Raw genomic sequence first — 21,713 nt, forward strand, 5'->3', positions numbered from 1 at the left:
AAAGAATGAACGTGACATTCTGGGACCGAGCTCACTGTCATTATAGATATGATTCATCGCATCTTTATAGTCACTCATCATTCATAATTTATCCAGACCATGCTTCAGATGTGTGAAGATGTTAAAGAATACATGAATTGTAAATGCACAAGAAGACGAAAGTAAAATTATTACTTTCAAGTCGGATTCCAATGCCAACTTTGTCCAATTTCTATCTCCACCTCCAAGTCTTTAATGTGTTTGAGATGTGCGTTGTAAAAAATAAAGGAAGACTAGACTGCTCTCTATTCTTTTCATTGCTTTTTAATTTATTTTGGGTTGCTAGCGACAACACTTGGCAAAGAAGCAAACAGTTTAGCGAGCGGATAAAAGTCACGGGTGATGACTCGAGGGCTCGCAGTCAATCACTGTAATGAGATACTTGGCATTTTTTAATGAGGAGTCACAAAGAGCTTCAATCCGGCGGATTGGTCACAACATTAGGCACACCTGCATAAGATAACACGAGGAACCTGAGAACGATAATAATGTACTTATTTTTATGAACACTGAGAGGTTTATAATTGTGGTTTTTTTAAATATTATTCTTCACATTATTATAATTTTTTCTTTGAAAAACAAAATACTTCATATGAGAAAAAAAGGAGTAATGCTACCAAGGAAACAAAAGAGAGAGAAAAAACACTCAGATAACAAAGTCCTAATCTTATGGGGAAGTTCTAAGAAAAAAAAGTTTTTAATATTGTGTCATTAACATCATTTTTAAAAAGGAGAAACAAATTAAAATTATAATTTAAAAAAACCCTTTAAAAAAACCTGAAAAAAACCCCAGTCCTATGTAAAGCCAAAAATAAGTAATCCTAATTTTATGAAAAATTTGGTCATAATAAATTGCGTAATAAAAAAAATCCTTTTTTTTTTTGAAGAATAAAGTTGGAAAAAGGAAATAAGTTATAAAAGTTTGAGGAAAAAGTCCTAATTTTACAAGAAAAAAATAACATGTAGAACAAAGTTGAACAATTATGATGGGGAAAAAATCCCAATTTTACAAGAATTAAGTTAGAAAAAAGGGAAAACAAATAAAAAAAGACCTATTTTTTAAAAGAATAAAGTTGCGAAAAGATAAACCTTATTTTACGAGATGTTATTTGAGAAATATAAATTGAGGAAATAAATTCAATTTTCATTTTGTTTAAGTTGGAATTTTAAAAAAAAGATGAGAAAAATATAAACATTTTATGACAATAAAGTTATAGTACTAATTTTATGAAAATAATTTAATACTATTATTTGTGTGAGAAAAAGATGAAAAATTCCAGAACATTTTATGAGAGTAGTCATACTATTATGTATTTTTTTGGGGAGAAAAAAAGTTGTAAATGTACTTTTTCCGAATTGTATTTTTTAGTTTTCACACCACAAACGAGTTGAACATGTATCTACAGCGCCTCTGCTGGTCACTGTCAAATGGTGCATACCATTGTGACTGGACTTATTTCCGATTTCTGACCGATTAATTGACGAGAGACCCATCAAAACGACATAATAAATAATCCTTATTACCAATACAATAGCGTCTTTATTCAAATATTACAAATAGTGCGATGGGCTGGATGAGGGGCGGTCACTCATTCCACGCATCTGATGAAGAGTGCAATGAAGATGCAACCCAGCAGGGACACGGTGGAGGCAGAGAGGACCACTACCACCACGCTGTCCACCGCGTTGACCAGGGCGCCCAGGCCAGCGCCCACCAAGATCTGGGCCAGCTGCACCATGCAGGTGAGGGCTGCACAGTCCACACCCGTGCCCCGCGCCGCCTCTCCGCCGCCACGGCGATTCATTTCCTCCTGTAGGGTGTGGGTGGGGGGTGTCAGAGAATCACTGATTGGCTGATGGATTTTTTTTGCAAAATTCTGCAGTGTCTTTGACCGCTTGATCGCTGATCGTGTAGTTTTATTGATAATCATTATACACTACACTGCTCAGAAAAACAAATGTCTTTTCATCAGTGCTTTATTATTGGCCAGTTGACTTGTCAATCATTATATAATAATTTACAGTACTGGTAAATATATATATATATATATATATATATAAAGTAAATAAAATGAGCACGCTAATATTTTTCAACGAAACACGAACGAATGACAGCTTTGTTGTTGTTTTCTTCAGTGCACTGTGGAAAACAATCATTTCGGCTTGGGGAACAAAAGCTGTCGATGTTTAATCGCAGGGGGCGCGTATTGTTTTCTGACTTTTCTAAAACATCCCTCAGACACCACCACTTTTTCACGCAGCTCACCTGATTGAACAAAATGGAGTATTGGGCGGTCCTGCAAGACACGGATTCAACAAAATGGTGCAATTATATACGGGGACCCTTCTCCTTAATCCCACATCTGCGTCTTTCTAAAGCCACCCTGTAATTACGACACTAAGTGGTGTAATAAATTTGATTCCTGTTATTGGTTCTCAATTGTTCCTTGAGGGAGTTTTTTTTTTTTTTCTCTTTTCAAGCTGATTTTTGAATCCCCTCAAAAATGTCTCAAAAGCCTCAGTAGATATGTATGATCACGTTACTAGTGCAGTTGTCGTGCATAGCAGGAATTACTGTACAGTACTCATTAATGAGAGTGGGGTCCGGCAATTTTAACCTGCGACGTGCACAGACATTCATAGAGTTAATGGACAAAAATAATGATGGTGAGCGTTAAGTGATTACAGCAATCACTTAAAGACCACTTGGTTGTAGCAGCTCTAAGGCTACTACGTCTTGACTAGCGTGGCTAGCATCTTTAGCTTTTAGCGAGCTACAACAGATGCAGTGGTGCGATTTGACAAAGTACAAATACTTTGGTCAGATGAGTGCAAACACTTTGCTACTGTACTTAAACCTAACGTTGTGTCAAATCTGACCCACCATCTACCAAACTGCTGCTTAAGTTAAGTTCAATGCCCCCATACAGTGCTCGTATCTCAAAGTTTTGCTCACAAATCAAAACAGAACATTGGCCCAACAGCGGTTCCTATGTCGAAAAACTCGGGTATTTACAAATGTCTTTCTTTTGAACAGCTGCTACAATGTGTGTCTGTTTACACCGAGGCTATTCTGTGTCTACAAAAACATTTATTTTGGACTTTACAGTTTGTGGTGAATCAAGGAAAATAGCGGTAATGGTGGGAATCTTGAAACTGTACATGCAATAAATGTGTGTATTTTTTATGGGACAGTGGCAACAGTTTTTGAGCGCGAAGGAGAACGGTCTGTGTTGCCACCACATTTGCACAGGTTCCTGCAGAAATGTGAACCTGCTGGTCTTTGAAAGGTTATGCATGTGCGTATTTCAATGGGACAGTGAGGACGGTGTTCATGGGGAAGTTTGAAGCAGTCCTGAGAACTGTCTATATACTCACCACATTTGCAAGTGCATTTGTTCCCTGTAGAAACATGCATCTGAAGGATATTGACGGTATAGCACATTTTTCAAGTAACTAACTTTACACTTTACTTTTTTTCTATTGAGCCACAAAAATAAAAGGTTAATTTCCTTTTAGTGAAACTAATTTCAATAAAAGTAGGCTCATCAAGATCATTATAGTTTGAAATATATTGTTTAGGTGTTGTTTTCTTTTGTTCTATTAGTGTATTTTGATTGAAATCATTCGCTGCCAGCCTTCCCAATTAACATGGATATTTGACTTCTTAAGCCGTTGTTATTTCGGCATTGCTGTCATTTATTAACTAACCCCGCGAGACCATAAACAACAGCAAAGAGATAAGCATGAACGTTGCTATAGCAACATTTTTATCAGAATGCAACATGGGTGGATGGAAACTAGTGGCCTTTTAGTACTTTTTTTCTAATGTCTTAATTAAGAGGGAACGTGTGCTGAAAGGGGACGTGTGTGAAAAGCAAAAGAGGATGTTTTGAGCTCGTCAGCCGCTCCCATTCATGTGAATTGAACCTGCCGCGATGATCATCGCTGGCGACAATGAATGCAAGTGATGCTATTATATCACCAACAGCTACTTTATAGAACGATAGTGAAATGTTTTTGTTTTTTTTAACAGAGCATACAGGTATATATACTTATAGATTATTTGTATAGCTAAGTCATACCCGGAAATGCAGTTTTGCCGTTCAGTTGAGTTGAGTGGGTGGGTACCAACCACGAAGTGGGGAGGAACTTGAAGATTAATTAGGGATGTCCCGATCCAACCTTTTCACTTCCGATCCGATATTGCAGCCTTGAGTTTTGGCCGATACCAGTATCGGTCCGATCCGATATCAGCAATAATCATACATGCTTTACTTACTTTGTAGTATATAATGTTAGAAAAGGCTTAACCAAGTGATAGTACTCAAACAGAGAACAATTATCAGCAACAGTAGGTATGAGGAAAAACGGACCCATTTTTAACCAATGGGTTACATAAAGTAACGTTAAAAATGAGAATATACGACAATTGAATAAAATTAAAAAAAAGATTAGAAAATCCTTAAAGATAACTTCAATAAAACCAATAAAAACATTTTTTTAATTGCAACATAACCATTGCTTAACAAACATAAGCATATTCTACATTTTAATGGATTAAATAAAAAATAAATGATAAAACCATGAAAAATAACCTCAATAAATAATATATACAAATGATAGTTTTAAAGTGCAAAATAACAATTAAAGTTCAATTCAGTAAATTTCTTTTACTGTCAGTATATGGTGGGAACAGCATTTGCTTTCTCCACGTGCGGCAATACACTTGAACCTCTTGCAACTGGGGTTTAGTTTTATTGACGATATCGTGTCAAACAGAAATCGTGTAGTGAGGAATCGAGCTACTTAGCCGTCTGTAGTCCTTGTTTGGCGCGCTGTTCCTGATGTGCACGTCTTTACCTCTGACGGGCAGTGTGGTTCCCGCAATGAGATTCATACAGTACTTGCAGTAACACAGAAGTAGTCACGATCGAATATAGTTAATAACTCGTTTTTCACAGAGTTTGAAGAATATATGAGAGAATTTTTATATTGCCCGTTTGTATGTGGTTATACAGCGGTTGTGTACCAATATTCATTATTTGAGCCATGTAAGTGCCAGTTCAACGCAAGTTCAATGCTAATTTTCCTTAGCTCGTCAATGGTGTTTTTATTCATTGTGTGTTAGCTGTGAGCTAGGGATTTTTGTGAACAGAAATTAAGAATGAAACAAAGTCACACATGTATTTGAACATTCAATAGGTATAATTCTTTTGTTATGTGTTTAGTTTTACAGTAAACTTTAACTGGAGTGTCAATAAATGACTTTAAGCAAGCAACATTTACTCTTACCCCTTCCTACTATGTTAGCACCTTAGCATCCTGATGTTCTGATCACGTGGGATCTAAATGCTGTCCGAACGCTGCTGGATATAAGTGCTGGAGAGGAGCATAGAATGGACTGCTTGTATAAGAGTGGTAAAACCAGAGATTTTAGATCCAGCCCGAGGAGATTTGAGATCAAGTTCGATCCGATCCGTTCCGATACTTGTTTTTTTTTTTTGCTGAAATCGGACCGATTTCTGATCTCAAAGATCCGATCGGGACACCCCCAAAAATGTATTTATTGCCAAAAATATGTCACACCGTCAGCGATTTCAAATACTGTCGTTTGAAAGTGGCTTTGGCATTCAAAGGCTATTGCATTCAATCAACAAACCGCATTGATGTTAACCTTATATCATGTCACAAGACTCATTTTGACCTATGTAATGCATAAAACAGTAGAAAAAAAGATTATATTAGATAAAAAGATGGATTCTGATGGAAGGGGACCATTAAAAGCTGATACTTCATTATTTGTGGGTATGCATACTCTGAGGGGTTCTAAATTTGTTCATAGAGTTAGAACAAATTCAAATAAGAACATATTGATGAATCATTGATTTGTGCATCAAATTTGCGCACGCAGGATTTAAGCTCAAATTTGTCCATACGTACTGTTTGTGAATGAGGCCAACTATGAGGAGTAGAGGTTGAAAAATAACAAAATATTGTATTCATTTCTGAAGGGTCTGAGGTAACTTCTCCGGCAGATTGGATTTTCGTTATAGTGTAACTGCATGCGCTTATGTGTTTACCTGTGGATAATAAATCTAATTTGGACTGGAAATGGACATGTTCTTTTAAAGAGCAGGGGTAGGACCTGCATAATATAATACCTATCTGGAGTGTGCTTCTGCCTTATCATCCTTTTTGGAAGTTGAGAAATATCATTTAATTTGCCCACGCATAGGTGCTTTTCAAGCTTCCCCTAGAGTGTGTTGAGAGACCTCTGGTGAATTATGTCAAAAAAACATTAAGATCACCATATTGAGGAATTCTTTAATGGTAGCTTGGGCCAGCAAAAAGGAGTTAAGTATCCATTGTCTGGAGAACGGCATATGGCGAGGAAAAACTACTTTCAACAGATATGGGAGCATGGTCTGAGATCTTATGGTACTCACAAGAGTGAACCTCTGATAAAAAAAAATATTTTCTACAAGATAGAAATCTATCCAAGAATATAAGCGATGGATGTGCAAAAGAAGAGAAAGCTTTGTCTGAAGGGAATTTAGATCCCCGTGGGTAAATAATCTTGTTCTTATATACATCCAGGACCTGAGCTGACTTGAATGACTTCTGAGGATTAGAGGAAGACAACATAACTGAGAAGAATGCGAGAAGCCTGCACATCACTCATGGAGCATGCGTGGAAAACACAGAGCTTGTGCCACCAGTTTCCATGGATACAATGGCACTAATTACAGATGTCAGAAAGATGACAGTCAGCAGTCAGTCAGCTAATTGTAGAAAACAGTTGCCAGAGCAGGCGCTGTCCTCCAAACAAATTGAAAAATGCGGGTGTAACAGGCAACTGGAAGCACCAAACTGCCCCCTAATTTCTGGCCATTGCTCACTTCTCTGTAGAATGCAGGTGCGTCGTCTGAAGTCTCTTCGGTGATGGTTTCATCTCAGCATGAAACTTACAGGCGTGAGGGGAAAAGACTCTGAACTTCATCTTGGTAAAGTGCTTTTCAGAGCTTTTTAAATGAAACACTACTTTCAGCGAAGCCCCCCCCCCCCCCCCCCCCTGTAAATGATTACAAAAAAAGTCACAAAAGGCCAGGGCTTCCAATCCCGGTCCAAGTTTTAGGGAACAAGAAAGGTATGGTTTCTCTAGCTCAGGGGGTCTGGAGAGTACCTTGGAGCTAAAGTTTTTCATTAGCAACTCAGATAGAAACTATAATTTATTCATTGTCTCCTGGAGCGTAAAGGTTAATCCAACTCTCGGATTAATGCTGATGTCTTCCCTGTGTAAGAGTAGTTGCTTCTCAGGTGTGGAAACAAACTGACTCATGGAAAGTGTCTGGAGCGGCTTTGATAGGTTAGTCGTTAGTATCTGAGCTAGCGGTGGGTATTTTAGCTAGTTTGCTAGCTCCTGTGGCTGCACTCCCATGAGTAACATATATACATACACAATTATATATATATATATATATATATATATATATATATATCAATAATATATCAATTATATATATATATATATATATATATATATATATATATATCAATTATATGGTTTGATTGAACATTTTGGTATTTAAATATACAATCTTAAAACTGACAAAAGCGGATTATATTTTGTTTAATGTCACAGCTTTAAGCGAATGAGTGTTTTCTTTTCATTTTCTCAAAGTGATGTTATAGAATAGTCTTCCATTTCTTGGCAGCGACAGAGTGAGATCGCGGGGTGGGTCTGAAACATAACCTCTGCTGGTTCACTGAATAATGTAATTGCGTAAAAAAAAAAGTATACAGTATAGCGGGGTCACAAATGATGAATCACGACAATGTACAAAATACAAAGTACAAACAGGACATACCTCCTCCTCGCGCTGGTACTCTGCAATGAGGTTGAAGGGGATGGTGTAGAGCGTGCTGGACATGATGCCAAAGACGCTACACAGGACGAGTGTGGCGATGACATTCGGGAAAAGGCTGATGAGGCTGGTGGCAAGGCCGAACATGAAGTAGCCTACGAAGTATAAACCCTTCAGGCCTACGTAGGGCAGCAGGAAGCGCTGCAGGTCTGTGCCAAAAAAAAGGAAACATAATTCGTAGAATTTGTCGCTGACGTTACAAATCAATTCCGTCGAGAGAGAAGCAAACGCCCAGCGCCAAATTGAACACTGGAGAGGGTGTTGATCTCTGCCAAGGATTAAGCATGTGTCACCGGCAAAATTGATACGCCAATGGATACCAGATTGAATCTTAATAGCTTAAAGTAGCTGACTGAAGGAAATCCATGACAAAACACAACAAATTACACACTGATTGCATGAGGGTTGGCGCTGTGTTCCCACGCCTAGTCACGTATTTACAGAATTTTGTAGGAACCGATCCTCTGTCATTCGCTGATGTGCTGCTTTTGTGCTCTTCCTGAAATGCCTTTAGATGCCACAGGTTTTAGATGCCAAACCCTATGAATATCTAATAGAGAAGTAGTGCTTTGGCACAATCTTCTGGTATCTTGGTGGCAAGTAACTATGTTGAAGTGAGGGCAGGAGCTTCTAATTATTAGACAGGGCGTTGGCTCACTGTATGCTTCTTTTTTTCAGGCTTTTTGTGTAGCTCACTGTTGTAATGGTTTCTCACGTTGTGCTTCTTTTTCAGGCTTTTGTGGCGCACACTGCTGTCACGCTCTCAGTCTGCACTCCTAGTTGATCGTGACTCAACAACCACAGCTAAATGAGGATCCTGCGGTGAGAGTAATAAAATGAGAGTAATAAGTAGCGCTACTCAGCCTCACTCCAGAGAAACAACTCTTCCGTTCTCTGTTTTTAAATATTATTATTTTAGACTTGATTAGGCTGTTCATGGATGTGTGAGCTGGTCTCTCTACATTTGCGTGGAAGCATCTCATCAAGCGTCTTGAGTCAGATGAGTGGGACACTCAGGCTTAACACTTTATCCAGCAGTCTCCCCGCACAGCACGCTCCCTTTTCAAGGCTGTGCCAATTACGTCTGCATAAGGTGTCTTGAATCATATGCAAAGTGCACTTACAGGAGAAAAAAGCTGAGGACACTGCATTGATGCACAAGCCCCAGCAGCCAATTTCCACGCCACGCTCATACGTGACATAGGCCGTGGAGTTGTGCTCGGCATACGGGTTCCCTTTGTAGACGATCTGCAAAGAAGAAGTAAGTAGATTATTTTTTATTTTTAATCAAACCCTCCTTTGATAGTAACATGTCGGGTGCCTTTCTGCTGCGGTTTTGTCTCCTATTAAAGAGACAGATTTTTGAGTCAGCGGGGAGCTCCAGCCTTTATACACGGACCTGCGTAGTAAAGAGCCAAGGTGGGGGGGAAAGGCATCACACTGTGAAGTACCACATCCTTTCATTGGCAAGGGAGGATATAGCTAGACTTTACACCGATTTTTATCAGATGATCGGTATCGGCCGAAATTTAGCATTTTAAGCTGATCGGCTTTAATGTCATAATTCGCCGATCCGATCAATGACGTCATTGATCGGCACCGCAAAAGACATTAACTCCGCGTCGCCACGTGCACAGAAAATTTTAATCCAATGGCTAGTTCATTTTTTGCCTTGTCGCGTGTCTTTTGACGTAGTACTGTAAATATCTGACGGCCAATGAAGTTATTTTAAAAAATAAAAATAAATAAATAAAAACCTGTCAGCGGTGTGGAACAGACAACACGTCTGAGACAGACAACACGTAATGCCCGGATCAGACTACAAGACAAATTTGCTCTATGTCAGACTACTACAATAAAATCTTGTATTCCGATACCACCGCATCCCGTTTTTTACGATCATTGGGCTTTATCTTGTCAACTCAAATGCGACCGGATACACTCGTTACCGTGGCGACGACAACAATAGTGGAGCACGGCGACTTTGTATTATAAGGACAAAATGGGGAAAACGTGTGTTGGTTGTCACCGGTGCTCAGGACAGGAGAGGATGTTAGTTTCAGCCTTGCTTGAGGTATGTTCACATGCTTTTAATACGATATGGCTCGCAAGCAGGCAACAAAAACGTTATGTAGCCTAGCAAACTAGTGGTACCACGAACAGTTGGACGTAAACATGCCGCCGTTCTGTCAAATCATGCTCTAAAGTTTCGGTGTGGGTGAAGTCATTTAATTAAAAATAAGAAGAAGCCCTCGTCACATAAACGAAACACTGAGCCGCCTCGTGACCTCAACCAGACCGTGGGGCAATTAAAGTTGGGGCAGCGAGCCACATGCTGCTTCACCAAAGACATTCCTCACCTGTCCCATGAAGTCGGTGAAGAAGAGCATGTTGCAGAGGAACGCCGTCCATCCCAGCAGGTGACTGATGCATAGGCAGCGGTAGTGGCCGGGCATGCTGATGATGGCTTTCAGCAGCGACTTCAGTGTCATCCTCTCACAGGCCTAGGCACACACATGCACACACGCACGCACACACCTGAGGTCAAGGGTTAGAATAAAGTGATTGCTGTTGTAGTACACCTGTTATTACGTTTTATTTACAAAGCATAATACCTACCATTTCAATGTAATTTTATAGTTATGTGACAATTTTGGACATCCGTTTTTGAAGAAAAATATTTTCTTGGAGTCTGGTTTTGCGATGAAATGACATCAAAAACGTATTTGAAATGCTTTTTCAATTTTGTATTTTTGCCAACTACCCTCTTAATTGCTTAATTTATACCAACTAAGAATACCCTAGATACAAATTATTAGCTTTGGAATCAGCTATTTAAAAAAACAACAACAAATTAATAAAAAAAAAATGGAGTTGTCTGCTTTTGTGTTTGAACTCTTCATATACCTTTTGGGACATATTTGTTTCGTGGTGTCCTGTGAGAATTTTCTATTGCAAAATATGTACCTGCCATAACTCAATAAAGGTTAGGAAACACTGGTTTTGAATTAATGTCAAGAAAAACAGCCAAAGAAAAAGCAAAGCACACCGTTGATGCTCCCTGAAATGAGAATTAATGTGACACCACACTTAGAGGCTCAGAAGATAGGTCCCCTTCAGAGGTGTATTTTTCAAATTTTCATATCATTGGATCGTTGCTGTTCCACTTAAGTCTTCTAGGTCCCAGTAGCGTGCTTTTAAACTGTTGCTGACTGTCAAAGCAAATCAAGTAGAAGGAGGTATTTCCACCGTTTGACATCTATAAATATCTGAAAAGTGCATCAGCGACTGTGGCTCTCCTTTCCCACATGCCAGGGCATTACTGTACGCTGTGTATAGTATACACTGAAGTATGCTTAAAAAAAACACAGGACGTAGCCTGGGAACACCGCACCTCCTTATTGGGCGGTTTGGAACTGCAGGTGATGGCGTTGCCCTCCCCATGAGCAGAGAAGGACCTCGGCCTGCTGTCCGGGGCCGGCAGCAGTGGAGGGTTCTCGGCTTCTTTGCCAAGGGTTCCGTAGCCGTTCCGCTGGGATCCCAGCTGCCTCAGGGTGCTGAAGGCCGAAGGTCCCCGGGCCGCCACCTTGTCCAGGGGCTGCTCGGGAATGCTGAAGAGGTGCACGGTGAGGAAGACGCTCCAGGTGAGCGCCGAGAAGAAATAGATGACCTGGTACTCGGAGCCCAGCAGCTGGCCCAGGATGGAGTGACCCCAGTCCATCGCGCCTACCAAGTAGCCGAACGCTCCACCCAGACCTGGAAGAGACCACAGGATGCGTCATAGTTCGACAGTTCGTAACCAAAACGGCAGCACCAACCGAGGCACATAACGAGTAAAATGCAACAAACGTATCATGATTAATGCGATCGCTCGTCTTGCCCGTTATTCAGGACAATTGCCATTTTACATAATAGAAATAAACTCAAGGGCTACAAATAATCCGCAGAGTCAAAAAACATCCAAATCGTGTTCGATGAAGGACAGGCAATGTGCGTCAAGGTTAATGCAATGGTGATGGTAAAGGTGACCGCTATCTCCCAACAATGCACAATAGAAATCAAGCGAATGAATACAAATAATTCAGTGTCAGAAAAAAAAAACAGTCCACAGCACATTTGAATGGACGTCTCCTTTTGACAGTTTTTCATGATAAACCCCATCTTGCACAAATACTATAGAAATAAACAACTAGAAGTAACAAACAATAAAACTTGAGCACTTCATGGTAACTGCGGCTGTTACACAATATAGTGAAAAACAAGATATGAGTATCAAAGTTGCAGTAATTAAGCATTATATAATGAAGTAATGCGTCCTTTAGACTTTTACCCGCGCGTGTTGACTAATAATGCGTCTGCAAAATTACAGTGCATTAATACTGTATGTATAAAAGGCTTTTAAAAATGAATCCTCAGTGAGCACACGAGAGGACTCTTCATCTTTTTGCACAATTGTTCCAAAAAAATAAAATAAAATAAAATGTACTGGCATCACCAGATAACTAGCAACCCTTTATTGCTCAGTGAATGTTTTTCTCAATGTCTTTATGTCTCAAAAGTGTTCTCTGTCAATTGACTGTCTGTTGTCGTACTAGAGCGACTCCAATTACCGGAGACAAATTCCTTGTGTGTTTTTTGGACATACTTGGCAAATAAAGATGATTCTGATTCTGATCCATTCCTCCTCCTGCCGCCTCCCATCTCAGCTGGCCCCCCCCGCATTCCAAGTGAGGAATAAAAGAGTCATGTGCCAGCGGGGCGTCCAAGGCTCGCTCAGACCAAACGCATGACTGCAGCACATGACCGCTGGATTACCGCCGGCCTCGGTCAGACGCTCACCTCACCAAAAGCCTACCACCTAATATTACTAGCAGTGTTTCTCAAAACTACAGTCCTGGAGCCCTGGCTTTGGAGTTGGCAAAATAATTTGCAATAAATTATTTTATGTAATAAAGTACATACCTACAGGATATAAGAAGTCTACTCACCCCTGTTCAAATGCCAGGTTTTCGTGATATATGTAAAACAAAAAAAACAAAAACAAAAAACAAACAGACCGCGATAAATAATTTCAAAACCTTTTCGACAATTAACGTGACCCATAATATGTGGATCTCAATCAAATTAAAAATATATATTTTTGGGAGGGGAAGTAAAAATAAACATGAAATAATGAGGTTGCACAAGGGTGCACACCCTCTTAAAACTGGGATGTGCCTGCGGATTACAATCACATTAAAACTCATTGTAAATGGGAGTCAACTCACACCTGCCACCATTTAAAGTGTCTCAGATTAACCCCAAATAAAGTTCAGCTGTGCTCATGGGCTTTTCCTGTTGTTGCCAAAAAGTTTAAACCTTGGTTTCATCAGACCATAAAACATTTTCCTACGCGTGTTTGAGACATTTTGTTATGTTGTTATGGTTAGTGAAACCACGGTTGAACCTTTTGGCTAGAATTCCAAAGAGTATGTTTGGCGTAAACACAACACTGCTCAATACTTAGCATAAAACCTTCAGGCCTCTGCTGGTAACCAAAAAGAAAAAGCCTTTTGTATCTGAACTTTATTTGGGGTGAATCAGAGGTGCTTGTTGGCAGGTGTGTGCTGACACCTACTTATTTGAAGTTTCCATTTAACCTTTACTTAGACAGGAAAACATCATTGATATTAAAAATATTTTTTATAAGAGTGTCATGGTCAATATAACATTCATTTGAATTTGATTTGGGCGGCACGGTGGACGACTGGTTAGCACATCTGCCTCACATTTCTGAGGACCGGGGTTCAAATCCCAGCCCCGCCTGTGTGGAGTTTGCATGTTCTCCCCGTGCCTGCGTGGGTTTTCCCCGGGCACTCCGGTTTCAGCCCACATCCCAAAAACATGCATGGTAGGTTGATTGAGGACTAAATTGCCCTTAGGTGTGAATGTGTGCGTGAATGGTTGTTTGTTTATATGTGCCCTGCGATTGGCTGGCGACCAGTTCAGGGTGGTTGCTGGGATAGGCTCCGGCACGCCCGCGACCCTAGTAGGGATAAGCAGAATGGAAGATAGATGAATGAATGAATGAATTTGATTTGTTATTTCTGAACACAGCCACATCTCCAGTTCTAAGAGGGTGTGCACACTTGTGCAACCACATTATTTCAGTCATTTATTTTTACTTTCCCCTCTTGAAAATATTGTTTTGATTCCAAATGAGTTTCACAGGTAATATGCCAAATTAATGGTGGACAAAGTTTACAAATGATTTATCTTGGTCTAGTTTTAAAACATTTTCACAAAAACCTGGCATTTGAAAAAGGGTGTGCAGACATTTTAGAGCCATTGTTGAAAGTACAACAAAAGGCAGAACAGGACAAAAGACTATTACAGGAATATAGTCCCACATTTTTTGAGAAAAAAAAGGTATATTTTTTTTATAATACAGTCCTGGCTTTAAGAGAATGAAGGTGCCTTTTGTCATGGAAAGAAAGTATAATATTACAAGAATACAATGGTATTTTTTTAAATTGGCTTTTTAAAATATGATTCTCTTCCATGGTCGAACTTCAAGTTCGCTGTCATAATAGTACAAGTTGGACTATGATAACTTTTTTAAAATAATAAAATAAAATTGAAATAAATAGAGTACACGTGCTTTTTTTTTTTTTTTTAATTTCTACAATGCAAAGTGGCGCTTGTCATGACTGGTTGGTGACAGGAGCAATTGCATTATCATTACACGTACATGTGCCCGTATGTGATATATGTCGGTATACAGTATGCTGGGGCTGTTATTTATTTATTTTTTTAACTCCGTGATTATTTCTAGTTGCTCTGCTATTTTTCTTTATTAGAAAAAATGTAACAAAAACATTTAGTTTTTTGGTGCAGGTAGGGATTAGTGGAATCTCATTCACTATATCACCGCGCACATCCGATTGCTTACGTTTTCAAGTCGGTTCTCCTCTGCGATCGAGCTCAAGTAGCAACAGAATGACGCTTCATTAGCCTTTTTGAAAGCGCTGTGGTCTATCTCGAAAAGTCAAGTAGTGTCTTTCCCAAGGAGTATGTGCTACAATGAACAGCCGTGAGGCAACTCTCTCCATTTCCTGAAAAGTGAAGCGTTATGCCTTAAAGGAGTTGAAAACAAGCTTTATCAAGTGTAGCATGTTGACATTGGAAGCTGCTCACGCTTGATAAAGATCTTGACTTAAATGTGTGTATCTTTAGTCATTTAATGCTTGGAAAATGTGGGCTTCACACAGTAAATACAGAAGTATCAAGACTTGCAAGTTAAATCATTGCATGACCAAGATATTAACTGAATTCATTCAAATCAATTTTCCGCATCAAAATGAATTGGAATGCCATTAATTCATTCCAACCCCTCCAAAACCACCACCATTTTTTCTGTTATTTGTTGAAACAAAATAAAAGAGAATGTGAAGAAATAAACTTGTAGGTAGGTAGCTAGTAGCTAAGTTCAGGAGTCGTTAGTTGGATGGATGTAAATAATTTTACCAAGTAGTTATGTGAACGTAATTAGCATGAAGCCGAAAGCCTGACTCGAGAAACACAGTTCCCATTCACTCTCGTCCTCAAAGAGTGAGCAGTTTTACCTCATTTTACTCTTACTTATTATGCTGTGACAGTAGTCTTTATTTTAGTATCACCATATCAAATCATGAGTTGGCAGGGTTGAACTTTTTTTTTTTACTCATGTATGGGATGGATGGACGTATGACTAAAATGCAGCTAGACACATGGCGTGTACACTCCATTAAGTTTTCATGATAGCATCAGTTGATCTCTTTAAAAATGTATTTTCTTTTTTATTTCTGTTGATCAGGATTTAGCGAGCTGAACCGGTGCCCAACTGAACCAAACTGAACAGAACCGTTCGATGGTTCGGCTCCAGGCCAAGTCATGTTCATAACAGCCGCCAACTACAACAACAAGAGTATTCCTTTCATTTGTGTGTTCGATGATACATTATAGTTTGTACATCAGTTCTGGATGGATGGATGGACATCAGCTCTCCTTTGATAAAATCATCATGGCATCATCAGGAGATGAGACAGTCAGGAGACGCACACACACACACATATGGCCAAGCACACATACGCACTCATTTGTGTGCCTTGTTCCGCCCACCTGCATACTCCCAGATCCATTCCGCGGAAAAACGATTGCCTCCCTCCAAACGATTCCACTCCCACATGGAACAACACAACACGCATTTGTATATATACAGTCCTAGTCACCATTATTGGCACTCATGAATTTTAAGTACTAAACGTGGAATATCTCTTGAAGAAGAGGAATCAAGTGAAATCTTTCATTAGAGAACTTTTGTTTGATATAAAAGAGCAAATTATTGCAGTATTACTGATCACACCCGGGCCTGATTAACTCCAGCCATTTTATATAAATAAAAATAATTATTGTTTTTAATTTTTAAAAATTTTACATCTCGTAAGAATGCACGGTGGGCGACTGGTTAGAGCGTTTGCCTCACAGTTCTGATGATCGGGGTTCAATCCCCGGCCCCGCCTGTGTGGAGTTTGCATGTTCTCCCTGTGCCTGCGTGGGTTTCCCGGCACTCCGGTTTCCTCCCACATCCCAAAAACAGGCATGGTAGGTTAATTGACAATGCTAAATTGCCCGTAGGTGTCACTGTAAGTGCGAATGGTTGTTTGTTTGTATGTGCCCTGCGATTGGCTGGCAACCAGTTCAGGGTGTACCCCGCCTCCTGCCCGATGATTGCTGGGATAGGCTCCAGCACGCCCGCGACCCTAGTGAGGAGAAGCGGCTCAGAAAATGGATGGATGGATCTCGTAAGAATCTTTACATAATTATTAAAAGGTTTTGTAAAAATGTAAAAAAAGTAAAATTAAATTTGTTTATTTTTTGTTGTGTTTTGATTTCTTATTTTCCAACTCACAAGGTTGTTAAGCCCATGAAAAGGTTTAGCGAGAACCAGAAAGAAAACATTTATTCAAATCAAATCAAATTATAAAATGAACATTAAATGAGCATGCCTTACCAGTGAGCAGAGCATGGCAGTGGAGGCCTCGCTCCTTGTCCTGGTAGGCGCACACATCAAACAGGTAGGCCTTGATGGGCCCGTCGATGAAGTCGGCAGAAAAGTCAAACAGCACCACGCCGAGCATCACCACCACGATGGACAACGTCCGCCGCGCCGACCTGTCGGCGATCAGAGCTGCAAAAAAAAATCATCACAATTTGGTTTGTTACGTGTCTTTACTGGTGTAATTACTGTACGTACTGTATTTCTGTGTCGAATGCGTGCCTTTAAGGGGTGTGGCCTAGTGAGTGTGATCAGGAACTGGAGTGTAGTTGGCCAGTTAGTCTGTGTCTGAAAGTCTGCATGCGAGTTGTGGCCTACAGCAGCAAAATAATGACCTATGGTTTTAATCCACTTTTATGAGAGGAAACATCCAATGGTCCTGTTGATGCATTCATTCAAAATCAAGAAACATAATCAAAATGTAATCAAATGTAATTTAGTAAGTTTGAGAAATAGTTACACTACTATTACATTTTCGACAGGGTAACTTGTACTTGTAACCAACTCCATTTCCAATGTCATCTTCTGAACACTGCTCGTGAGTCAAGGTACCACTGGATATATTGTTTGTGAGACTTTTGTTTGGTGGTGCAGTGTGACATTCTTCAAATGTAAAAATATTGTCATGAGCTGCCCTGCAGTTCTACTTTTGAACCCTGGATGACGCTTTGCGCCCTCTCGCTCTCTCTCTCTCTCTCCCCTCCCCTCTCTCTTTCCAGCATCATCCTCGGCCGCGCACCTATCACCACTCAACCCTCGTTACCACCTGCATTTAAGCCTGCCTGATCCTGGAAATCCTTGCCAGAGTATTGCAGTTTCTCCAGTGGTACAACAGCTCGCCAGTCTCCACGTAAGCTACACAATTCCTCATCTCCTTTCTGACCTCCGTGTCTCTCCTTGTCCTCAGTTTCCCTCCGTGTTCCAAGTGAATTCCTACCGCCAAGCCATTCCGCCTGCCCTCTTCCCCCCTGCCACGCATTCCCTGCCTCCACAACCCGCCAGCGGACCTCAAGGACAATCTACATTTCCCTTTTTCAATAAACTGTTCATCACAACCTCTCAGCCTCTGCCTGCTCTTGGGTCCCGTCTCCATCCATTCATGACAAATATGTGCCTTGGCGCAATAGAGGTTGGAAACACTTCTGTAAGGACGCGATGTGTTCACTGCCTTGACACTGAATTGTCAATGAAGGGATTCATTTGCATGCGGATGACAATATTAACTGGACTACCTACAAAAAAAAATAAAAATAATAATACTGTAAGCCCCTTTTGCACTGGCTGTGAATTCCAGCAGTTTCCTGATGTTTTTCTTTGTGTGTGAATGGCACCGGCACAGAAATGTGTGTGTGTGTGTATGGAGGGGAGCGGGGGTTTAACTGGCTATTTTCCATCTTTAGAGGTACTGTCAGAGCCATAAAATAGGCAGGATGACGCATGTGTGTAAAGTCCATTTTATACCGCCTGTAAAATCACCGTACTGTGTGAATGGCGCCGGCACCAAACTTGGGGGGATGAAGGCAAATTTCCATCTTCAGAGGTAGTATCAGAGCTGTAAAAGTGGCGGGACAGTCGCTGTGCGAAAGCCTGGTGTTGAATGCTTGTAAAAGCCAACATTGCCTTTTCATGCCGCTGACATCTATTGGCGGACCAAGTGGTCGTGATCGTACACTTATTTTTCCTCCATGTTTTCACAGGACGACGTGATGTGTGATGTTTTACTACGAGCATGAGGTCTCGGGCTTTTTAGCTAAGGTGCTTTGCGGATTAGCACGGGAGGTTAGCTGTTAGCTCTTGCTCGGATGACTAAAAATCTAAATAATACCAGAGAGCCTTCTATAGATTCCCTTCTATAGATTCCCTCAAAGACGTCATTGTAATAATATAATGTGCATATAGGAGAGACCTGCAACTGAGAACTCTAAATTGCCCGTAAGTTCGAATGTGAGTGCGAATGGTTGTTTGTTTAAATGTGCCCTGCGAGTGGCTGGCGACCAGTTCAGGGTGTGCCCCGCCTCGCGCCCAGTGTCTGCTAGGATAGGCGCCAGCACCGCCACAACCCTAGTGAGAATGAGCGGATCATACCTTTGTTGAAGACTTTAAAATGTCTGAAGTTTTTATTTTATTATTATTTTTTTTTTAATAAGACAAATTAGGCTTATTGAAAGACGGCACGGTGACCAACTGGTTAAAGCGTCTGCCTCACAGTTCTGATGACCGGGGTTCAATCCCCGGCCCCGCCTGTGTGGAGTTTGCATGTTACCCCGTGCCTGCGTGGGTTTTTTTCCGGGCGCTCCGGTTTCCTCCCACATCCCAAAAACATGGATGGTAGGTTAACTGAGAACTCTAAATTGCCCGTAGGTGTGAATGTGAGTGTGAATGGTTGTTTCTTTGTATGTGCCCTGCATTTGGCTGGCGACCAGTTCGGGGTGTATCCCGCCTCCTGCCCGATGATAGCTGGGATGCGCTCCAGCACGCCCGCGCCCCTTGTGAGGATAGAAGCGGCTCAGAAAATGGATGGAAGGTTCATTGAAGACTAAACTGGCTGTTTGTGAAGATGTGAAGACCTTTGTGTTAAATTCATTGAGACTTTAAATTGCCTTGATGTTATTCAAAAAGTTGTATGTTAGCCTAATTGAAGACTACATTTCTGTCAATGTTTATAAACGACTATAGGAAGAAGCAGGACGGAGCCTTTGAGAGCACAGGAAGATCAGGTTAATTAAAGCATCAGCCGACATCGGAACTGCAACAGTGCAAACAGGCAAACAACACACGCCTTGAGCAACTTTCATTTGGTCTCCTGATTTCCTAACCTGAGATGACCAGATCTCCGTTGAGGAACAGGGTGAGGCCCACCACCATGAGGAGGCCCAGTGTCAGGATGTAGGGCCTCCGCCGCCCCCACGGCGAGCGGCAGTGGTCGCTGGCCGAGCCGATGACGGGCTGCAGCAGCAAGCCCAGGATGGGGCTAATCAGCCAAACCAAGCTGTACATGCTGCGGGGCAGGCCCACGCTGAGCAGCACGGGCGTGACGAACGCCGCCTCCACCGCGTAGCAGAATTCCCTTCCGAACATGACCAGACCGTGGAGGATCAGGCGGCCCAGTGAGCGCTTGGGGGGCTCCACCGCCCCGAAGACAGTGCCCTCTGCGCTGTCCATGTAGTAGTCTTTGGAGCCGGTCAAATCCTTTGCGTCCTGGTACAAAGAACCCGCATGTTTGGAGGGCTCCAGGACCCGGCAAGGCTGGGGCCTGGTGGACTGGTCCTCAGATAAAAGGGTCATGTTTGGAGGGGAAATATCGGTGAACTAAAATGTCTAACGAGCCGCTCCTTGCATAGATGCTAAATCCTCTCTACTACTGCATAGCCGAGTGCAAGACCCCCACAGCTTTAGCCCTCATGTGAGTCCTCGTCGGCTGGTCTGGGAAGAGCCGAGTTGGGCTCCGGTAAGGGAGGGAAAGGGAGAGGAGGAAAGAAGTTAGTCATATTTATGAGATTACCAAACGTCTCTTCCCCTCAGTGGGTAAAGCTAAGACCTGGGGCTGCTCATGGGAACGTTTGCGGCCTCACATGGATGCGAGTATGTGAGGTGGTATTCATAAAATTATATCAAACACTGATCTGATTCCAGGAAGTCACAATGTCACAATACCGTATGAAAAGAAATCTAGGAATTCTACATTTTTAAAACAGCCCTTCCCAAACTTTTGAAGCCACTTATCATCTTTCAAAGTCTCGACAGAGCTGGTGCCCCCCTCTTCCCCAAAAAGCCATTTTGTGGGTAATAAAACAAACGTGACCGAACAGTCAAGACCATCGTTATACCTGTGGCTAAGTCCCCAACATCAGCTGCAAGCACAGCACACCTCAATCGAGGTAATGCAGAAAGCGGCAGGATGTCATGTTGAAATGTTGAAATTTAAAAGAGCTTTTCCCAAACTTATGAGGCCACATAACTAGTTGGGATTGGACTAGTCACTGTTACACAGTTGTACATTGAGCCGTTTCCGATGCTTCGGGGCTGAAGGAGACAATAAAAGACAACTTACATAAATACTGCATGTATTAACGTTTATGCAGCGTGCGTTTGCAAATCCTCATGCGACTGATTTTTATTTGTAGTCCCTTCAGGTGATACGGACAGGAGTCAGACTCGCAAGCAGCATTCTCTTGCGTCAAGCTTCCCCCCAATCATTACTACGTACTTGCTAATTTGCTGCTTCACAGTCATTCACTCTTGATTGGTTTAGTACAGAAAGTATGATTAGGTGCAAAACTAATCACTGAAATGACAAATATAAAAATAGTAATAAACGGGCATGCAGGGTTGCTCACCCTACATGCGATGATAAAATTAACATCTTTCAAATTTAGCGTCACTCATGTGTAGTATAGGGGGATCATTTAATAGCAATCTGACAAAACAAGTTGGTCTTTGCAGGACCCCTGGAAATGGCCAAATGACCCTAAAATGGACACTTAAAGCCGAAGTGGGGCTTTTTTCCGTGTTTTACGGCGAGACATTGAACAACAGCATTTTCCGCTCACACGCAATGAAGAATATGCAAACGTCGGACAAAATCTCTAGGATAAGTCCATAAATGGCATAAACTAACCTCAAATGGCTGCTTCAAAGCAAAATGGCAGACTTATTCTCTGTTTTCAGAC

General features: G+C 41.2%; 1 protein-coding gene across 1 annotated transcript; it reads right to left on the minus strand.

Annotated features, from left to right (window-relative positions):
* Positions 1-1,579: 1,579 nt before the first annotated feature.
* On the minus strand, positions 1,580-20,451 carry slc45a2 (solute carrier family 45 member 2). Its single transcript, XM_061698852.1, has 7 exons — positions 19,860-20,451; positions 16,999-17,175; positions 11,362-11,723; positions 10,328-10,471; positions 9,092-9,215; positions 7,911-8,116; positions 1,580-1,850 (listed from the first exon to the last, which is right to left on the minus strand). The coding sequence occupies exons 1-7, from the start codon at positions 20,326-20,328 to the stop codon at positions 1,629-1,631; spliced, it is 1,704 nt and encodes a 567-aa protein (XP_061554836.1). The 5' UTR covers positions 20,329-20,451; the 3' UTR covers positions 1,580-1,628.
* Positions 20,452-21,713: the final 1,262 nt, after the last annotated feature.

This window comes from Phycodurus eques, chromosome 15 (genome assembly GCF_024500275.1).
Source record: "Phycodurus eques isolate BA_2022a chromosome 15, UOR_Pequ_1.1, whole genome shotgun sequence".
NCBI classification, from domain to species: Eukaryota; Metazoa; Chordata; class Actinopteri; order Syngnathiformes; family Syngnathidae; genus Phycodurus; species Phycodurus eques.